Here is a 19,505-nt window from a genome sequence, read left to right as displayed (position 1 = left end):
TCAGGAATTCTGGGAGTTGAAATCCACGAGTCATAAAAGAGCCAAGGTTGCCTACCCATGGCCTAGACATTGGTTTATAACATAGATATTTCTCAAATTTATATTATATTGTTTTATTAGTCTAGATGAAATGTTAATATATATTGCAAATCCAGGTATGATATGCCACATACTAAACAAATAAACACACACAAACAGAGAGAGAGGGAGAGAGAGAGAGAGAGAGAGAGAGAGAGACAGAGAGAGAGAGAGAGAGAGAGAGGGAAATTGGAACAGAGATTTAAAGATTTGCTCCCAAATGGGAAATATCCAGTGTAACCATTCCTTCCTGTTGCCTTGCCTTGTTTTGCCCTGGTATTTATCACCACCAGCATCCTATTTATAGTTATTTATGGAATTTTGTATTTGCCCACAATTGTCTTCACTGCAAAAAAGTGTGGAAACAATTGACAATATTACCTGTCTCAGCCCGAGGGGTGACTAAAATAGAACAAACCGCAGGGACTAAAGACCTTCCTCAGCTCAGGACGGATTTTTAGGCCCTGTGTTGGGAAAGGAGGAGGCCATTTCTGTTGTCCAGAAATTCAGTGAGTGGTGATTGGATCTTGGATTCATCAATCAAAGGACAGTAACACTGAGTTCCTCCACTTAGTTTATATTCATGTTTATGTTTATACATTTACAATCTTTCTTGCCACAGCTGTTAAGTGAATCAAGTTGTTAAGTTAGTAACAGGGTTGTTAAGTGAATCTGGCTTCTGTAAGGATTTTGATTTTCAAACTGTTGCAAAAGGCGATCGCATGACCTTCGGACATAGCAACAGTCATAAGTATGAACAAATGACAAAATTAGTGGACCAGAGGAATGCTGTGGATATAATTTACTATTACTATTATCAAATTGGAAAACATTTGAATTTTGATCACATGATCCTGGGACTACTAATAAGGTCGTAAGTGTGAAAAACCGTCATAAATCACTTTTTTCAGGGCTGTAACTTTCAACGGTCACTAAATGATCTGTTGTAAATTGAAGACTACCTGCAATATGTGTACTTGATCCTGCTTCCAATAGTTTTCCTCTACCTTCCATTGAAATTTCTCTAATCACTTCACAACTCTGAAGTCTATGCTTCAGAAAGACAGTCATGACGTTAACTACGTTTGTTCCTGTTTGGGGCATCATATCAAAGTTAGATATATTTATAAACTCAAAGAGGATACAAGGACAGCATTTAAAATATGAAAATAAATTGGAATCCTCCCATTGGAGGAAGAAAAAAAAACTGTGTGAAACAATAGATGTTTCGGAAGTAAACCTGCAAACATGAAAAAAAATAAAAATTTGTTCTGTTTCCGTGAAGCATGTGGTTTAATATTTCACTATAACTGAAGTACAAGTTGTGAAGCTGGGTACTTTGAACCTGGGCTTTATTTTTTGTTTTTGTTTCTAGTTTATAATATTTGGAAATTGAAAAAAGAATATATTTGCTACTAGCAAGCTCATTCCTGAAGAAAGAAGAAACGTCGCCATTTATTAGGGCAGCGAATGCTTCAAAATTTATTTAGAAGAGATTTAAGAACAGAGTCTCTCTCCTGGTCATTAAAAATCTCTAACTTTTTTCTCTTCGAGCCTGAAGTCACATTACCAGTAATGGTTGTCCTCAACGTAAGACTGAAATTGAGCCCTGAATTACAGTGGTAAGTTGCTGCAGTCACAAGTCGAGGCATCATGTGACTGGACCCAAATTTTCAACATTTTTAGAGTAGTTGTTAAGCAAATGCTGTAGTCGTTAAGCGAATGCTGAAGTCATTAAGTGTTCGCTGGGGCGCTGCAAACAGTTCTAAAGGTAATCAGTTGCCAAGAATCCAAAATGGGATCATGTGATCATGGAGGTGGGGATATGCGGACACCATAATGATTAAAATAAGTCATAAGTAGTTCTGGGTCAGTTCTTCATAATTTCAAATGGTCATTAGGCAAGCAGTCATAAATCGAGGACTACCTATAACGATTAAATAATAGTATTTTATTAGGGAAAACCCTCAGAGCTGTTAGATCTGTAAGGGGAGAGGAGGGGCTGCCCTGGGCCTTCCTGAGCCAGGGCATGGGAGGAGGTGATGCACGTCTGGCCAGCCTTATTGGAGCCATGTCCCAGTCAAGCGGGGCATCCACTGGCACACGTCCAGCTTGGGAGGAGCTGAAAGGGGAGCGCGAGCCCTGCACATGATCAGAGCCTCCGCAGCCCCGAGGGGAGAGTGCACTATGTCCCCTCCCCTCCCTGGAGACCCTGTGTGAGGAGCCCTTCCTTGGGCAGGGGGTTGGTCTAAAAGCCACACCCTAGGATTGTATGATTCCTTCTGTGCTTTGTGCCACAATGATGGTGCTTCTCTGTTGTTCCTGTTCCCACATGAAAGGAAGAGGCCAAAGGCCACCAAAGGAGTCAGCCACCGGGCCGCCCAGACACTGCTAAACCCAGGTGAGCTGCCCTCCTTGGGTAGGTTTAGAATGTGGCCCTTGTTTACCTAGTTGCCGAGGCAACGAGGTTGTCAGTTTCCCTGAAAAGCCACCAACCAGGGCCCAACTGCCCATTCTCCCTTCGTGCAGTGAAAGGACAAACAGCTGCTTGGGGTCATGGCTGTACGGAGGTTTTTTAGAGTAAGTGTGGCCGTCTCAGCTGCCAAGAAACTGGCAGTAGTAGGGGAGAAAGTCATGCTTCGCAACTCTTCCGACTGGCTCATCTCTATTTCTCTTTTCTTCACAGAACATCTGGAAAAGATGTTCGGCGCTCTTCTGCTGCAGGAAGAGCGACGTAGAGGACCTTCCTGTGCCTCCTGACAGGTACCACCCCCTTCTCCTCAAACCCTGGGCATGGTGGGGCACCACTGATGGACTGCAGGGTCTCTAACAGCCTCTCCCCAAGATGGCTTTCTCTCGGCAAGCGGCTTGCAGAGGCCAAAAGATGGGAAGGCTGACTGGCTGGCTGGTCTTAGAAAGGAGAGGCAGAGCTAGATGGATATTTTTTGACATGTCATCTTTTTCTTTCGGTCAGAACTGACGAGGCACATGAACAGGCGGACCAGAAGGGAGAATGGTGGACACAGATTCGTGTGTCCGATGGACGCAGGCCTTCCTCCCAAGGGGTAAGGATGCTTCTGCGACATGGCCAGTCAGGGCTCATCCCTCATAACCGGATGGGGAAAGGGAGGAATTCTCACTTGGGGGAACCTGGCCAGCCTAGCAAAAGCAAGAGGAGCCTTTTGGATTCATGGAAAGTTCTTGATGGCTTCCTATCAGCCAAATCTTCCATGATCTGCTTTGTCTTTCCCTGTTGAATGCAGTCTTTCCCTCCTGGGGAAGATAAACGTTCCACAACATGCAGGGGACTTTTAATTTATACTTTCAATTGTTACTTGCAGGGTTTGATGGGTGTTCGTGCCACCGCCCGGAGCCCCAGGAAGGAAGAGGTGATGCCAGTTCTCATTTCAGTGAGGTAGGTGTTCGCAGATTAAGTATTCTGAACCCCCTAAAAGGCAGCCGCAGTAAAGCCCTAAAGAGAAGGGCTAGAAGAAACCTTTGCAGAGGCAGGGGGGGCATCGCATGGCTAGTTTTGATCTTTGGCCCTTCATTCTCTCCCTAGAAATGAGAAGATAGCGAAGTGGAGGCCGCGGCTCTCAACCATCTGGGAGACCTGCACTGAGTCGGTAAGCCCAGACCAGCTCCTCACCATGGCAATGGCAGAAGCCCTTTCGCTGTGGATTTGTTGATATGCCAACATTTGTAATATTTGCATTGTTATTTCAGGATCCTTCGGAAGAATACCGACCAAGAGAGGTGCAGGAGGAAAGCAGTGCCTGCCTATCAAGGTAGGTAACACCTCAGAGGGTGAAGCCTTTGCAGAGAGGAGGCATCTCTGACCTCTGCCTCTGCTTCTGCTAAAGGAAGAATCAAAGGCCAATCTCCTTGGCAGGCCAGCTGGAAGGGTTCTTAGAGCCTCCACGTCACCACTTTTTTAAAAAGGGCCCATGGCTGTTTTTGATGTTTGGCTCCTTCGTTTCTCTCCCCAGAGAGGAAAAGGAAGAGCACTGGAGGCCGCGACTCCCCCCCAGATCAGAGACCTGCAGAGAATCGGTAAGGCGCGAACAACTTCTACCCCACTAAACGAAGAACCATTGTCTCTGTGGAGATGCCAACAGACAGAATCTTTGCCTTTTTATTTCAGGACGAAGAAGACCAGCCGGCGGAGGAGCAGCTCTCTCCTACTGGGGAGAAGACGCATACTTCGGAGGTAAGAAAGTCTTGGCAATGGGGCCGATGGAGGCTCTCTTGCTGTTGGCGCACAGGGCCTGAATGCACCCTATCCTTTAGCAATCTTATTGGGATGCAGAAAGCTTAGGATTTATCCTCGATACTGTCATTTGCAGGATTCGATGGAAGTCCTGGTGGGCTCCCGGAACAACAGCCTGGAGGATTTTGACTCCATTTCTGCCCTCTTGGATGAGGAGTCTGAGGGAAGCTGGGAGCAGGCTGCAGAGGCTTCGGAGGCCAGCCTTTCGTCCAGTCCGTGGGTAAGACAGACAAAGTGTTTTCTCTTGGGGAGGGATAGAGTCCCTCTATTCAGTTCTCCTAATCTGAGTGAACTGTGCTGGAGAGCTCTGGGCAGTGGATAAAGGTGACACCTGGCCCTTGGGACAAGGTACTTAGGCTAACTAGAAGCACCCAAGCTGTGTTGCGATTGATTTACTGCAAACCAGAAGGGAAGGGCCAATTCAGTGGACTGGGGTCCTAAATAGATATGGCCCACCCTGTTTATCCCTTTCATTTTTCTGCATCATCCTCTCCAGCAACCAGCTGTTTCCAGGCAGGGCTTTAACGGGCAGAGTGGGTGGGAGTGGGGATTGCAACAGAAGCATTGTTTCTGATGGGAATCCCAAATCAATCGGGCCCCTTTTAGAAATTCTGAGTCTACTTTCATTGATGGATAAAAAGTCATCATTGTCATTCACAGGATTCTCCCGAAGAAGGGGAAGCCTCGCTGGACAATGTCAGCAGCCTGGAGGAGGACTCCCTGGACCTCAGTCTCTAATTAAAAGAGGTACCTATTTTAGCCTCTTTGTGGATCAATGCCTTGCTCAAGGAAACAATGAGCTCTGACGGGCAGGGTCACCCAAGTCAGACAGGTCATAGTGCAGAGTGCTGACATAACGTGGTGCACTGGAAAAGGAAATGGCAACCCTCTCCTTACTTTTGATACCCCACAAAAAGTATCAAAAGTAACTCCAGAAAGAACAAAGTTTGTATACTTTTATAGAAAGAGTGTGGTACTAAGAATAGCCTTTGATTCCTCCCCCAGACGCTTCCCCAGATGCCTCTCCAGAAGGCAGATCGGAGGAGGATGAACCAGTCCCAGGCACATCAGGAGGTGAGTTGGCCAATGCCTCCGAACAGCCAGCGGAGAGTGATTTGGCTGAAGCACAGCTGCAGCAGGAGAGCCCTGAAACTTCCGGGCAGCTGCAGATGGTTAGCTTTGAGCAGGAACTGCTTTCTGCATTATCCGAGAACAACTAGGGAAGAGAAAAGGCAGGAGCAGCAAAGGGCGGTTCTTTCACTCACGAGGAGGTAGTCTTGCCTTTCTTGATGGGCTGCACCAGAAGCTGGCAATTGAGCACAGCAGACAAATGGAGGCCATGCTGGGAACAATGCATTCATGACTAGGGGGTTGGAGTAGAAGACCTCCAAGGTCCCTTCCAACTCTTGGTATTCTGTTCTGGTATTCTATCTGCATATAGACGGATGGCGGAATCAGCCCCAGCGGCGAAGCCCTGCGAGGAGCCACTTTCCAACGAGGAAGTTCCTGCGTCTTGTTAATGTTATTGTTGTAATTCTTTTTGTTGTACCTGTTGTTGTTGTGCATCTTCTTGTTTTTGTTCTTGTTGTTTGAGAATAAAACTAAAAAATTCTTTATATCTGCTAATTTAGTTTAAACCTAGTTTCATTACACTTTTGTTAGGAATAACAAACTTTTCATTAAATGCAGAATTTCAGCAAACTTCTTTGTCTGTTTTCTCGTATTTTTTCCACCGTTCTATGGGATACAGTGATTAGTATTCACTTACAATATTAATGGAAACCTGACACTTCCAGAGGTTCCTCAGCTACGCGCAAGTAGTCCTCAACTTACCACAATTGATCCACAAATTTATCTTTTAAATACAACATTTGTTTAGTGACTTTTGCCCCATTTTACGACCTTTCTTCCCACAGTTGTTAAGCAGATCACTGCAGTTGTTAAGATAGTAATACAGTTGTTAAGAGAATGTGGCTTCCCCATTGTTTTTGCTTGCCAGAAGGACTCAAAAGTTGATCACATGACCCCGGGACACTGCTACAGTCATAAACATGAGTCAGTTGCCAAGCATCTGAATATCGATCATGTGACTAAGGGGCTACTGCAACGGACGTAAGTGTGAAACAAGATCATAAGTCCCTTTTTACAGTGCCGTTGTAACTTTGAACAGTCACTAAGTGAACTGTCGTAAGTGGAGGATTACCTGTACTTTCTGAACATCAACCAGTGTATTGTCTAGTAAGAAGGAGAATTTTGTTCAGCAACATCAGGAAGATCTGTCCTTGGAACATCATGATTGGAGGCACAGAAAGCACTGTAGATCTGCTATGGGGGCAGAAAGTTTGCATTCTTCCAGAAGAAGGAATATTACAGAAGAATACCCAAGTTACACTGGCTAAGAGGCAATAATTTCTTGCAACTCATGCTAGATTGTTGCACACACTAGCAAAATACTGTATATAAGATACACAAATGGGACAGCTAAAATGGCAAGGAAAGTGTATGTCCTATCCAGACGTGAACAATTTCCATGCCAGTGATTTCCATTAAACTGTAAATAAAAATGATCATGTGAATGGCAACATAGCATACCTTGCTTTGTTATTCTCCTCTCAGTAACCTTGTTAATTGGTACTACATTTTCCATTGAAAAAGATGTGTTGCTTCACGTTTAGTAAGAATAAGAATATAAGGTATTTAGGGCTTGGATTCAAAGGCTTGATGTTTGCCCTCTCCCCCATCTGCACTCATGCAATTGCATTGTGGGCAATCAGCAACCAGATCACATTCAGAGCTTTTTGCAGCATCCCACAATCACGTGACTACAGCTTACAATGTTTTGCTGGCGTTGACTACCAATATCTGGTAAAAAATGCCCATTCTGAAAAATGGGTACACTTAACGACTGCAGCTTTCATTTAATGACCGCTGCAAACACCGTTGTAGAATAGGTTTGGTCACATGATGTCTTACTTAATCACCAGTAAGACTTACCGTCTTAATTCCAGACTGGTATTAGGTGCCAAATGCTATTACTCTTTTTTTAAAGATATGAAAGATTATCAGTATTATCCTCTGTGCATCTCCATCTACAAAACCGCATTTGCATACAGCTCTGCAATTCAACCCCTCTAACCGATTTTCTCTGGAGAGGTGAGCGCAACTCCCAGACTGGCCATTTCTCTCCATGTAAATGGTGGCCTGACAGCGACTGCAATCTGACCGCTTACAGAGAGGCACCAATTTCATCTGGCACAGGCAAACACATGTCAACTTCCCAACCAAAAGTACAAGTAGTGCTCGACTTACAACCACAATGGAGCCTAAAATTTCTGTTGTCAAGAGAGACATTTGTTAATGGAATTTTGCCCCATTTTATGACCTTTCTTGCCACAGTTATTAAGTGAATCACTCCAGTTCATAAGCGAGTAACCTGGTTGTTAAGTGAATCTGGCTTCCCCATTGACTTTGCTTGTCAGAAGGTCACAAAAGGAGGTGACATGACCTTGGGACACAGCAACGGTCATAAGTATGAACCAGTTGCCAAGCATCTGAATTTTGATCACAGAATCATGGGGATGCTGCAAAGGGGGTAACTGTGAAAAACGAACATATGTCACTTTTTTCAGTGACGTTGTAACTTCGAATGGTCACTAAATGAACAGTGGTAAGTTGAGGACTTCCTGTAATTTGGAGGGCTATTTCTTCTATAGACAAGGAGCACTGATGATGTCTTGCAATATACATCTTAAAATAAATAACCAACCTGGAAACATTTTTGGAATACGAGTTTACTTACAGAAGAAAGATTCTATATTTACCATTTAATAATAGGCTGGAAGATAAAACCCCAAAAAGATATTTATCAGAGGCCATAAAAGTCACTTAGAAGCTGAATTTAACAGAATGACAGAGTTGGAAGGGACCTTGGAGATCTTTTAGTCCAACCTCCTAGAATTCCAGAAGTGAAGAAGGGGTTTCCAAGTTGAAAAAAAAGTACTCATGTGTTGTTGTTGTTTTCATCAAAGGAGTCAATTTAGCCATCTCTGCTACCTCCATCAACTTTTGCAACCATTCCTCCATTGTGGAGATCGAAATGTCCTTCCCTTTTTGTACATAAAGTAGTCTGGCTACCATCAACGTATATAACATTGAAGTTCCATCATTGTTTCCAAGTCTTTTTTCCATTAAGCCAAAAAGAACAGTTTCTGCTTTTACCTTTATATTCACTTTCAGAATTTTCTGTATTAGAATAGAAATCCTACTCCAATATTTCTTTACTTTATCACATGTCCACCGTAAATGATAAAAGCTCCCTTGGGCCAGGATGTTTTTCAGGGGGCTGTGAATGTAGACACGAGTTGCCTCTGGTGTGATGCGTATTTTGGTCGTTGATGATGCCGACAATATTGCAATGATTAATGTTAATTATTATTTACTGCCAAAAGTCATATTGCAAATGGGTACCTATATATATTGAAATAGAAAAAGCTTTATTGATTATCTAGAGATAACTCCCAACTTTTCAGCATTTTCCAAGTTCCCCACATCCCAATGCCACTCAAGCACTGCTCTAGGCCGCTGACCACAGTAACCGAGCTACACAAATATTGTATAGTAAGGATGGGTTGTCAAAATGAAATACAATAACAGAAGAACGAATCCTCCTTTATCAGAAGTCCTAGGAGGCAAAGAATGCATAAATGCAGAAGAAAAGTTTGATTTTTAAGAGACACCAGAGCTGTTATTTCAATCAGTGCATTCCCCAATGTTATTGCCATGTGATAACAACAACAAGGGCCAGAATGCAATAGGTCTGTCACTAACAACTATGGAAAACCCGCTACTTGCCATTTCCACGATTCTTCTCATAAAGTCTAGTCATTTGCTAAATCCACTAAATACGATGACTGAGCAGCTACTGTTTTACCATAATATCCTACAAAACAGAGAAAGGCATGATAAAAAAGAGAATCTAAGATGTCATGTTGAGATAAATTAAGGAAGTGCGAATGGCTATAGCTCTTTCCCACCTTTACAAAGCCGTTGTTTTAGTAGAGTGTATTGAGAGGAAACGAAGAACCCTGCAAAATTATACTGGGTTATCCAGTTGGTTACATGGAGGTTAAGTGAATCTGGCTTCTGCATTGATTTTGCTTTTCAAACTGTTGCAAAAGGTGAACACGTCACCTTAGGACACAGCAAGAGTCATAAGTATGAACATAAGTATGTCAAGGATCTAACGTTTGATCACGTCACACTATAAGTGTGAAAAATGATCATAAGTCACTTTTTTGCTGTTGTCATAACTTTAAACGGTCACTAAGTGAACGGTAGGAGGTTGAGGACTACCTGTACTAGTCTAGCTCAATCTTGACATAAGGTTAAATAATAAATGTAAAGGTTTGGCCTGACAGCTGAAGAAAATGTAAAGACCAGCCACTACATTCTGCCAGCGAAGCAGAAAAGAAAGGGAACTAACAGGATGAGGAACAATTCTGGGCCAGGACAATTTAAACAACAATTAGCATTAGGTCTCAGAAACAGCAAACAGGTGTTGAAACACACACAAACTGAGGATCCCACGTCACACTGTACATCACATCATGCCCCACTGTAAACTGAGGGCATATACAGTTTCTCATTTTAAAATATACATGATGCTTCGCTTCAAGGGTTAGAGGGCCTAGACCAGGGGGAGGAAACCTTGGCTCTTTTTTGACTCGTGGACTCCAACTGCCAGAATTCCTGAGCCAGCCATGCTGAGGAGAAATGGAGAGGTTTCCAATCTGAGCCATGCTGGCTCAGGAATTCTGGGAGTTGAAATCCACGAGTCATAAAAGAGCCAAGGTTGCCTACCCATGGCCTAGACATTGGTTTACAACATAGATATTTCTCAAATTTATATTATATTGTTTTATTAGTCTAGATGAAATGTTAATATATATTGCAAATCCAGGTATGATATGCCACATACTAAACAAATAAACACACACAAACAGAGAGAGAGAGAGAGACAGAGAGAGAGAGAGAGAGAGAGAGAGAGAGGGAAATTGGAACAGAGATTTAAAGATTTGCTCCCAAATGGGAAATATCTAGTGTAACCATTCCTTCCTGTTGCCTTGCCTTGTTTGCCCTGGTATTTATCACCACCAGCATCCTATTTATAGTTATTTATGGAATTTTGTATTTGCCCACAATTGTCTTCACTGCAAAAAAGTGTGGAAACAATTGACAATATTACCTGTCTCAGCCCGAGGGGTGACTAAAACAGCACAAACCGCAGGGACTAAAGACCTTCCTCAGCTCAGGACGGATTTTTAGGCCCTGTGTTGGGAAAGGAGGAGGCCATTTCTGTTGTCCAGAAATTCAGTGAGTGGTGATTGGATCTTGGATTCATCAATCAAAGGACAGTAACACTGAGTTCCTCCACTTAGTTTATATTCATGTTTATGTTTATACATTTACAATCTTTCTTGCCACAGCTGTTAAGTGAATCAAGTTGTTAAGTTAGTAACAGGGTTGTTAAGTGAATCTGGCTTCTGTAAGGATTTTGATTTTCAAACTGTTGCAAAAGGCGATCGCATGACCTTCGGACATAGCAACAGTCATAAGTATGAACAAATGACAAAATTAGTGGACCAGAGGAATGCTGTGGATATAATTTACTATTACTATTATCAAATTGGAAAACATTTGAATTTTGATCACATGATCCTGGGACTACTAATAAGGTCGTAAGTGTGAAAAACCGTCATAAATCACTTTTTTCAGGGCTGTAACTTTCAACGGTCACTAAATGATCTGTTGTAAATTGAAGACTACCTGCAATATGTGTACTTGATCCTGCTTCCAATAGTTTTCCTCTACCTTCCATTGAAATTTCTCTAATCACTTCACAACTCTGAAGTCTATGCTTCAGAAAGACAGTCATGACGTTAACTACGTTTGTTCCTGTTTGGGGCATCATATCAAAGTTAGATATATTTATAAACTCAAAGAGGATACAAGGACAGCATTTAAAATATGAAAATAAATTGGAATCCTCCCATTGGAGGAAGAAAAAAAAAACTGTGTGAAACAATAGATGTTTCGGAAGTAAACCTGCAAACATGAAAAAAAATAAAAATTTGTTCTGTTTCCGTGAAGCATGTGGTTTAATATTTCACTATAACTGAAGTACAAGTTGTGAAGCTGGGTACTTTGAACCTGGGCTTTATTTTTTGTTTTTGTTTCTAGTTTATAATATTTGGAAATTGAAAAAAGAATATATTTGCTACTAGCAAGCTCATTCCTGAAGAAAGAAGAAACGTCGCCATTTATTAGGGCAGCGAATGCTTCAAAATTTATTTAGAAGAGATTTAAGAACAGAGTCTCTCTCCTGGTCATTAAAAATCTCTAACTTTTTTCTCTTCGAGCCTGAAGTCACATTACCAGTAATGGTTGTCCTCAACGTAAGACTGAAATTGAGCCCTGAATTACAGTGGTAAGTTGCTGCAGTCACAAGTCGAGGCATCATGTGACTGGACCCAAATTTTCAACATTTTTAGAGTAGTTGTTAAGCAAATGCTGTAGTCGTTAAGCGAATGCTGAAGTCATTAAGTGTTCGCTGGGGCGCTGCAAACAGTTCTAAAGGTAATCAGTTGCCAAGAATCCAAAATGGGATCATGTGATCATGGAGGTGGGGATATGCGGACACCATAATGATTAAAATAAGTCATAAGTAGTTCTGGGTCAGTTCTTCATAATTTCAAATGGTCATTAGGCAAGCAGTCATAAATCGAGGACTACCTATAACGATTAAATAATAGTATTTTATTAGGGAAAACCCTCAGAGCTGTTAGATCTGTAAGGGGAGAGGAGGGGCTGCCCTGGGCCTTCCTGAGCCAGGGCATGGGAGGAGGTGATGCACGTCTGGCCAGCCTTATTGGAGCCATGTCCCAGTCAAGCGGGGCATCCACTGGCACACGTCCAGCTTGGGAGGAGCTGAAAGGGGAGCGCGAGCCCTGCACATGATCAGAGCCTCCGCAGCCCCGAGGGGAGAGTGCACTATGTCCCCTCCCCTCCCTGGAGACCCTGTGTGAGGAGCCCTTCCTTGGGCAGGGGGTTGGTCTAAAAGCCACACCCTAGGATTGTATGATTCCTTCTGTGCTTTGTGCCACAATGATGGTGCTTCTCTGTTGTTCCTGTTCCCACATGAAAGGAAGAGGCCAAAGGCCACCAAAGGAGTCAGCCACCGGGCCGCCCAGACACTGCTAAACCCAGGTGAGCTGCCCTCCTTGGGTAGGTTTAGAATGTGGCCCTTGTTTACCTAGTTGCCGAGGCAACGAGGTTGTCAGTTTCCCTGAAAAGCCACCAACCAGGGCCCAACTGCCCATTCTCCCTTCGTGCAGTGAAAGGACAAACAGCTGCTTGGGGTCATGGCTGTACGGAGGTTTTTTAGAGTAAGTGTGGCCGTCTCAGCTGCCAAGAAACTGGCAGTAGTAGGGGAGAAAGTCATGCTTCGCAACTCTTCCGACTGGCTCATCTCTATTTCTCTTTTCTTCACAGAACATCTGGAAAAGATGTTCGGCGCTCTTCTGCTGCAGGAAGAGCGACGTAGAGGACCTTCCTGTGCCTCCTGACAGGTACCACCCCCTTCTCCTCAAACCCTGGGCATGGTGGGGCACCACTGATGGACTGCAGGGTCTCTAACAGCCTCTCCCCAAGATGGCTTTCTCTCGGCAAGCGGCTTGCAGAGGCCAAAAGATGGGAAGGCTGACTGGCTGGCTGGTCTTAGAAAGGAGAGGCAGAGCTAGATGGATATTTTTTGACATGTCATCTTTTTCTTTCGGTCAGAACTGACGAGGCACATGAACAGGCGGACCAGAAGGGAGAATGGTGGACACAGATTCGTGTGTCCGATGGACGCAGGCCTTCCTCCCAAGGGGTAAGGATGCTTCTGCGACATGGCCAGTCAGGGCTCATCCCTCATAACCGGATGGGGAAAGGGAGGAATTCTCACTTGGGGGAACCTGGCCAGCCTAGCAAAAGCAAGAGGAGCCTTTTGGATTCATGGAAAGTTCTTGATGGCTTCCTATCAGCCAAATCTTCCATGATCTGCTTTGTCTTTCCCTGTTGAATGCAGTCTTTCCCTCCTGGGGAAGATAAACGTTCCACAACATGCAGGGGACTTTTAATTTATACTTTCAATTGTTACTTGCAGGGTTTGATGGGTGTTCGTGCCACCGCCCGGAGCCCCAGGAAGGAAGAGGTGATGCCAGTTCTCATTTCAGTGAGGTAGGTGTTCGCAGATTAAGTATTCTGAACCCCCCTAAAAGGCAGCCGCAGTAAAGCCCTAAAGAGAAGGGCTAGAAGAAACCTTTGCAGAGGCAGGGGGGGCATCGCATGGCTAGTTTTGATCTTTGGCCCTTCATTCTCTCCCTAGAAATGAGAAGATAGCGAAGTGGAGGCCGCGGCTCTCAACCATCTGGGAGACCTGCACTGAGTCGGTAAGCCCAGACCAGCTCCTCACCATGGCAATGGCAGAAGCCCTTTCGCTGTGGATTTGTTGATATGCCAACATTTGTAATATTTGCATTGTTATTTCAGGATCCTTCGGAAGAATACCGACCAAGAGAGGTGCAGGAGGAAAGCAGTGCCTGCCTATCAAGGTAGGTAACACCTCAGAGGGTGAAGCCTTTGCAGAGAGGAGGCATCTCTGACCTCTGCCTCTGCTTCTGCTAAAGGAAGAATCAAAGGCCAATCTCCTTGGCAGGCCAGCTGGAAGGGTTCTTAGAGCCTCCACGTCACCACTTTTTTAAAAAGGGCCCATGGCTGTTTTTGATGTTTGGCTCCTTCGTTTCTCTCCCCAGAGAGGAAAAGGAAGAGCACTGGAGGCCGCGACTCCCCCCCAGATCAGAGACCTGCAGAGAATCGGTAAGGCGCGAACAACTTCTACCCCACTAAACGAAGAACCATTGTCTCTGTGGAGATGCCAACAGACAGAATCTTTGCCTTTTTATTTCAGGACGAAGAAGACCAGCCGGCGGAGGAGCAGCTCTCTCCTACTGGGGAGAAGACGCATACTTCGGAGGTAAGAAAGTCTTGGCAATGGGGCCGATGGAGGCTCTCTTGCTGTTGGCGCACAGGGCCTGAATGCACCCTATCCTTTAGCAATCTTATTGGGATGCAGAAAGCTTAGGATTTATCCTCGATACTGTCATTTGCAGGATTCGATGGAAGTCCTGGTGGGCTCCCGGAACAACAGCCTGGAGGATTTTGACTCCATTTCTGCCCTCTTGGATGAGGAGTCTGAGGGAAGCTGGGAGCAGGCTGCAGAGGCTTCGGAGGCCAGCCTTTCGTCCAGTCCGTGGGTAAGACAGACAAAGTGTTTTCTCTTGGGGAGGGATAGAGTCCCTCTATTCAGTTCTCCTAATCTGAGTGAACTGTGCTGGAGAGCTCTGGGCAGTGGATAAAGGTGACACCTGGCCCTTGGGACAAGGTACTTAGGCTAACTAGAAGCACCCAAGCTGTGTTGCGATTGATTTACTGCAAACCAGAAGGGAAGGGCCAATTCAGTGGACTGGGGTCCTAAATAGATATGGCCCACCCTGTTTATCCCTTTCATTTTTCTGCATCATCCTCTCCAGCAACCAGCTGTTTCCAGGCAGGGCTTTAACGGGCAGAGTGGGTGGGAGTGGGGATTGCAACAGAAGCATTGTTTCTGATGGGAATCCCAAATCAATCGGGCCCCTTTTAGAAATTCTGAGTCTACTTTCATTGATGGATAAAAAGTCATCATTGTCATTCACAGGATTCTCCCGAAGAAGGGGAAGCCTCGCTGGACAATGTCAGCAGCCTGGAGGAGGACTCCCTGGACCTCAGTCTCTAATTAAAAGAGGTACCTATTTTAGCCTCTTTGTGGATCAATGCCTTGCTCAAGGAAACAATGAGCTCTGACGGGCAGGGTCACCCAAGTCAGACAGGTCATAGTGCAGAGTGCTGACATAACGTGGTGCACTGGAAAAGGAAATGGCAACCCTCTCCTTACTTTTGATACCCCACAAAAAGTATCAAAAGTAACTCCAGAAAGAACAAAGTTTGTATACTTTTATAGAAAGAGTGTGGTACTAAGAATAGCCTTTGATTCCTCCCCCAGACGCTTCCCCAGATGCCTCTCCAGAAGGCAGATCGGAGGAGGATGAACCAGTCCCAGGCACATCAGGAGGTGAGTTGGCCAATGCCTCCGAACAGCCAGCGGAGAGTGATTTGGCTGAAGCACAGCTGCAGCAGGAGAGCCCTGAAACTTCCGGGCAGCTGCAGATGGTTAGCTTTGAGCAGGAACTGCTTTCTGCATTATCCGAGAACAACTAGGGAAGAGAAAAGGCAGGAGCAGCAAAGGGCGGTTCTTTCACTCACGAGGAGGTAGTCTTGCCTTTCTTGATGGGCTGCACCAGAAGCTGGCAATTGAGCACAGCAGACAAATGGAGGCCATGCTGGGAACAATGCATTCATGACTAGGGGGTTGGAGTAGAAGACCTCCAAGGTCCCTTCCAACTCTTGGTATTCTGTTCTGGTATTCTATCTGCATATAGACGGATGGCGGAATCAGCCCCAGCGGCGAAGCCCTGCGAGGAGCCACTTTCCAACGAGGAAGTTCCTGCGTCTTGTTAATGTTATTGTTGTAATTCTTTTTGTTGTACCTGTTGTTGTTGTGCATCTTCTTGTTTTTGTTCTTGTTGTTTGAGAATAAAACTAAAAAATTCTTTATATCTGCTAATTTAGTTTAAACCTAGTTTCATTACACTTTTGTTAGGAATAACAAACTTTTCATTAAATGCAGAATTTCAGCAAACTTCTTTGTCTGTTTTCTCGTATTTTTTCCACCGTTCTATGGGATACAGTGATTAGTATTCACTTACAATATTAATGGAAACCTGACACTTCCAGAGGTTCCTCAGCTACGCGCAAGTAGTCCTCAACTTACCACAATTGATCCACAAATTTATCTTTTAAATACAACATTTGTTTAGTGACTTTTGCCCCATTTTACGACCTTTCTTCCCACAGTTGTTAAGCAGATCACTGCAGTTGTTAAGATAGTAATACAGTTGTTAAGAGAATGTGGCTTCCCCATTGTTTTTGCTTGCCAGAAGGACTCAAAAGTTGATCACATGACCCCGGGACACTGCTACAGTCATAAACATGAGTCAGTTGCCAAGCATCTGAATATCGATCATGTGACTAAGGGGCTACTGCAACGGACGTAAGTGTGAAACAAGATCATAAGTCCCTTTTTACAGTGCCGTTGTAACTTTGAACAGTCACTAAGTGAACTGTCGTAAGTGGAGGATTACCTGTACTTTCTGAACATCAACCAGTGTATTGTCTAGTAAGAAGGAGAATTTTGTTCAGCAACATCAGGAAGATCTGTCCTTGGAACATCATGATTGGAGGCACAGAAAGCACTGTAGATCTGCTATGGGGGCAGAAAGTTTGCATTCTTCCAGAAGAAGGAATATTACAGAAGAATACCCAAGTTACACTGGCTAAGAGGCAATAATTTCTTGCAACTCATGCTAGATTGTTGCACACACTAGCAAAATACCGTATATAAGATACACAAATGGGACAGCTAAAATGGCAAGGAAAGTGTATGTCCTATCCAGACGTGAACAATTTCCATGCCAGTGATTTCCATTAAACTGTAAATAAAAATGATCATGTGAATGGCAACATAGCATACCTTGCTTTGTTATTCTCCTCTCAGTAACCTTGTTAATTGGTACTACATTTTCCATTGAAAAAGATGTGTTGCTTCACGTTTAGTAAGAATAAGAATATAAGGTATTTAGGGCTTGGATTCAAAGGCTTGATGTTTGCCCTCTCCCCCATCTGCACTCATGCAATTGCATTGTGGGCAATCAGCAACCAGATCACATTCAGAGCTTTTTGCAGCATCCCACAATCACGTGACTACAGCTTACAATGTTTTGCTGGCGTTGACTACCAATATCTGGTAAAAAATGCCCATTCTGAAAAATGGGTACACTTAACGACTGCAGCTTTCATTTAATGACCGCTGCAAACACCGTTGTAGAATAGGTTTGGTCACATGATGTCTTACTTAATCACCAGTAAGACTTACCGTCTTAATTCCAGACTGGTATTAGGTGCCAAATGCTATTACTCTTTTTTTAAAGATATGAAAGATTATCAGTATTATCCTCTGTGCATCTCCATCTACAAAACCGCATTTGCATACAGCTCTGCAATTCAACCCCTCTAACCGATTTTCTCTGGAGAGGTGAGCGCAACTCCCAGACTGGCCATTTCTCTCCATGTAAATGGTGGCCTGACAGCGACTGCAATCTGACCGCTTACAGAGAGGCACCAATTTCATCTGGCACAGGCAAACACATGTCAACTTCCCAACCAAAAGTACAAGTAGTGCTCGACTTACAACCACAATGGAGCCTAAAATTTCTGTTGTCAAGAGAGACATTTGTTAATGGAATTTTGCCCCATTTTATGACCTTTCTTGCCACAGCTATTAAGTGAATCACTCCAGTTCATAAGCGAGTAACCTGGTTGTTAAGTGAATCTGGCTTCCCCATTGACTTTGCTTGTCAGAAGGTCACAAAAGGAGGTGACATGACCTTGGGACACAGCAACGGTCATAAGTATGAACCAGTTGCCAAGCATCTGAATTTTGATCACAGAATCATGGGGATGCTGCAAAGGGGGTAACTGTGAAAAACGAACATATGTCACTTTTTTCAGTGACGTTGTAACTTCGAATGGTCACTAAATGAACAGTGGTAAGTTGAGGACTTCCTGTAATTTGGAGGGCTATTTCTTCTATAGACAAGGAGCACTGATGATGTCTTGCAATATACATCTTAAAATAAATAACCAACCTGGAAACATTTTTGGAATACGAGTTTACTTACAGAAGAAAGATTCTATATTTACCATTTAATAATAGGCTGGAAGATAAAACCCCAAAAAGATATTTATCAGAGGCCATAAAAGTCACTTAGAAGCTGAATTTAACAGAATGACAGAGTTGGAAGGGACCTTGGAGATCTTTTAGTCCAACCTCCTAGAATTCCAGAAGTGAAGAAGGGGTTTCCAAGTTGAAAAAAAAGTACTCATGTGTTGTTGTTGTTTTCATCAAAGGAGTCAATTTAGCCATCTCTGCTACCTCCATCAACTTTTGCAACCATTCCTCCATTGTGGAGATCGAAATGTCCTTCCCTTTTTGTACATAAAGTAGTCTGGCTACCATCAACGTATATAACATTGAAGTTCCATCATTGTTTACAAGTCTTTTTTCCATTAAGCCAAAAAGAACAGTTTCTGCTTTTACCTTTATATTCACTTTCAGAATTTTCTGTATTAGAATAGAAATCCTACTCCAATATTTCTTTACTTTATCACATGTCCACCGTAAATGATAAAAGCTCCCTTGGGCCAGGATGTTTTTCAGGGGGCTGTGAATGTAGACACGAGTTGCCTCTGGTGTGATGCGTATTTTGGTCGTTGATGATGCCGACAATATTGCAATGATTAATGTTAATTATTATTTACTGCCAAAAGTCATATTGCAAATGGGTACCTATATATATTGAAATAGAAAAAGCTTTATTGATTATCTAGAGATAACTCCCAACTTTTCAGCATTTTCCAAGTTCCCCACATCCCAATGCCACTCAAGCACTGCTCTAGGCCGCTGACCACAGTAACCGAGCTACACAAATATTGTATAGTAAGGATGGGTTGTCAAAATGAAATACAATAACAGAAGAACGAATCCTCCTTTATCAGAAGTCCTAGGAGGCAAAGAATGCATAAATGCAGAAGAAAAGTTTGATTTTTAAGAGACACCAGAGCTGTTATTTCAATCAGTGCATTCCCCAATGTTATTGCCATGTGATAACAACAACAAGGGCCAGAATGCAATAGGTCTGTCACTAACAACTATGGAAAACCCGCTACTTGCCATTTCCACGATTCTTCTCATAAAGTCTAGTCATTTGCTAAATCCACTAAATACGATGACTGAGCAGCTACTGTTTTACCATAATATCCTACAAAACAGAGAAAGGCATGATAAAAAAGAGAATCTAAGATGTCATGTTGAGATAAATTAAGGAAGTGCGAATGGCTATAG

The 19,505-nt window shown here is 43.5% G+C and overlaps 2 protein-coding genes across 7 annotated transcripts; both read left to right on the top strand.

Moving 5' to 3' along the window:
• Positions 1-920: 920 nt before the first annotated feature.
• Positions 921-6,187, top strand: LOC120299065. Of its 3 annotated transcripts, none has more exons than XR_005554323.1 (12): positions 921-2,658; positions 2,765-2,841; positions 3,053-3,143; positions 3,420-3,493; positions 3,641-3,704; positions 3,805-3,866; positions 4,068-4,131; positions 4,223-4,288; positions 4,425-4,568; positions 5,009-5,095; positions 5,354-5,422; positions 5,790-6,183. XR_005554323.1 is itself a non-coding variant. In XM_039323468.1 (12 exons), exons 2-11 carry the CDS (start codon positions 2,635-2,637, stop codon positions 5,084-5,086), a joined length of 744 nt encoding a protein of 247 aa, XP_039179402.1. In that variant the 5' UTR covers positions 921-1,700; positions 2,418-2,634; the 3' UTR covers positions 5,087-5,095; positions 5,354-6,187. The 3 variants fall into 3 exon arrangements, 2 of the variants coding, with proteins under 2 accessions (XP_039179402.1, XP_039179403.1); XM_039323468.1 differs by having other exon boundaries at positions 921-1,700; positions 2,418-2,658; positions 5,354-6,187; XM_039323469.1 differs by having other exon boundaries at positions 921-1,700; positions 2,418-2,479; positions 3,053-3,493; positions 5,354-6,187.
• A 4,866-nt stretch (positions 6,188-11,053) lies between these two features.
• On the top strand, positions 11,054-16,322 carry LOC120299067. Of its 4 annotated transcripts, none has more exons than XR_005554327.1 (12): positions 11,054-12,792; positions 12,899-12,975; positions 13,187-13,277; positions 13,554-13,627; positions 13,776-13,839; positions 13,940-14,001; positions 14,203-14,266; positions 14,358-14,423; positions 14,560-14,703; positions 15,144-15,230; positions 15,489-15,557; positions 15,925-16,318. XR_005554327.1 is itself a non-coding variant. In XM_039323472.1 (12 exons), exons 2-11 carry the CDS (start codon positions 12,769-12,771, stop codon positions 15,219-15,221), a joined length of 744 nt encoding a protein of 247 aa, XP_039179406.1. In that variant the 5' UTR covers positions 11,054-11,834; positions 12,552-12,768; the 3' UTR covers positions 15,222-15,230; positions 15,489-16,322. The 4 variants fall into 4 exon arrangements, 3 of the variants coding, with proteins under 3 accessions (XP_039179406.1, XP_039179407.1, XP_039179405.1); XM_039323472.1 differs by having other exon boundaries at positions 11,054-11,834; positions 12,552-12,792; positions 15,489-16,322; XM_039323473.1 differs by having other exon boundaries at positions 11,054-11,834; positions 12,552-12,613; positions 13,187-13,627; positions 15,489-16,322.
• The last annotated feature ends 3,183 nt before the right edge of the window (positions 16,323-19,505 follow it).

This window comes from Crotalus tigris, unplaced genomic scaffold, assembly GCF_016545835.1.
Source record: "Crotalus tigris isolate CLP2741 ecotype Arizona unplaced genomic scaffold, ASM1654583v1 scf7180000024231.69058, whole genome shotgun sequence".
In the NCBI taxonomy this organism is placed as follows: domain Eukaryota; kingdom Metazoa; phylum Chordata; class Lepidosauria; order Squamata; family Viperidae; genus Crotalus; species Crotalus tigris.
Note: the sequence above shows the minus strand (reverse complement) of the source record. Positions and strands in the feature narration are given on the sequence as shown.

Bases quoted from the DNA above. Each gene is read 5' to 3' on its own strand.
- LOC120299065 (XM_039323468.1), top strand. From the start codon at position 2,635: ATGGCTGTACGGAGGTTTTTTAGA. The intron at 2,842-3,052 runs GTACCACCCCCT...TCTTTCGGTCAG, and splicing joins CTTCCTGTGCCTCCTGACAG to AACTGACGAGGCACATGAAC. The intron at 3,705-3,804 runs GTAAGCCCAGAC...TTGTTATTTCAG, and splicing joins GGGAGACCTGCACTGAGTCG to GATCCTTCGGAAGAATACCG.
- LOC120299067 (XM_039323472.1), top strand. From the start codon at position 12,769: ATGGCTGTACGGAGGTTTTTTAGA. The intron at 13,840-13,939 runs GTAAGCCCAGAC...TTGTTATTTCAG, and splicing joins GGGAGACCTGCACTGAGTCG to GATCCTTCGGAAGAATACCG. The intron at 14,704-15,143 runs GTAAGACAGACA...TGTCATTCACAG, and splicing joins GCCTTTCGTCCAGTCCGTGG to GATTCTCCCGAAGAAGGGGA.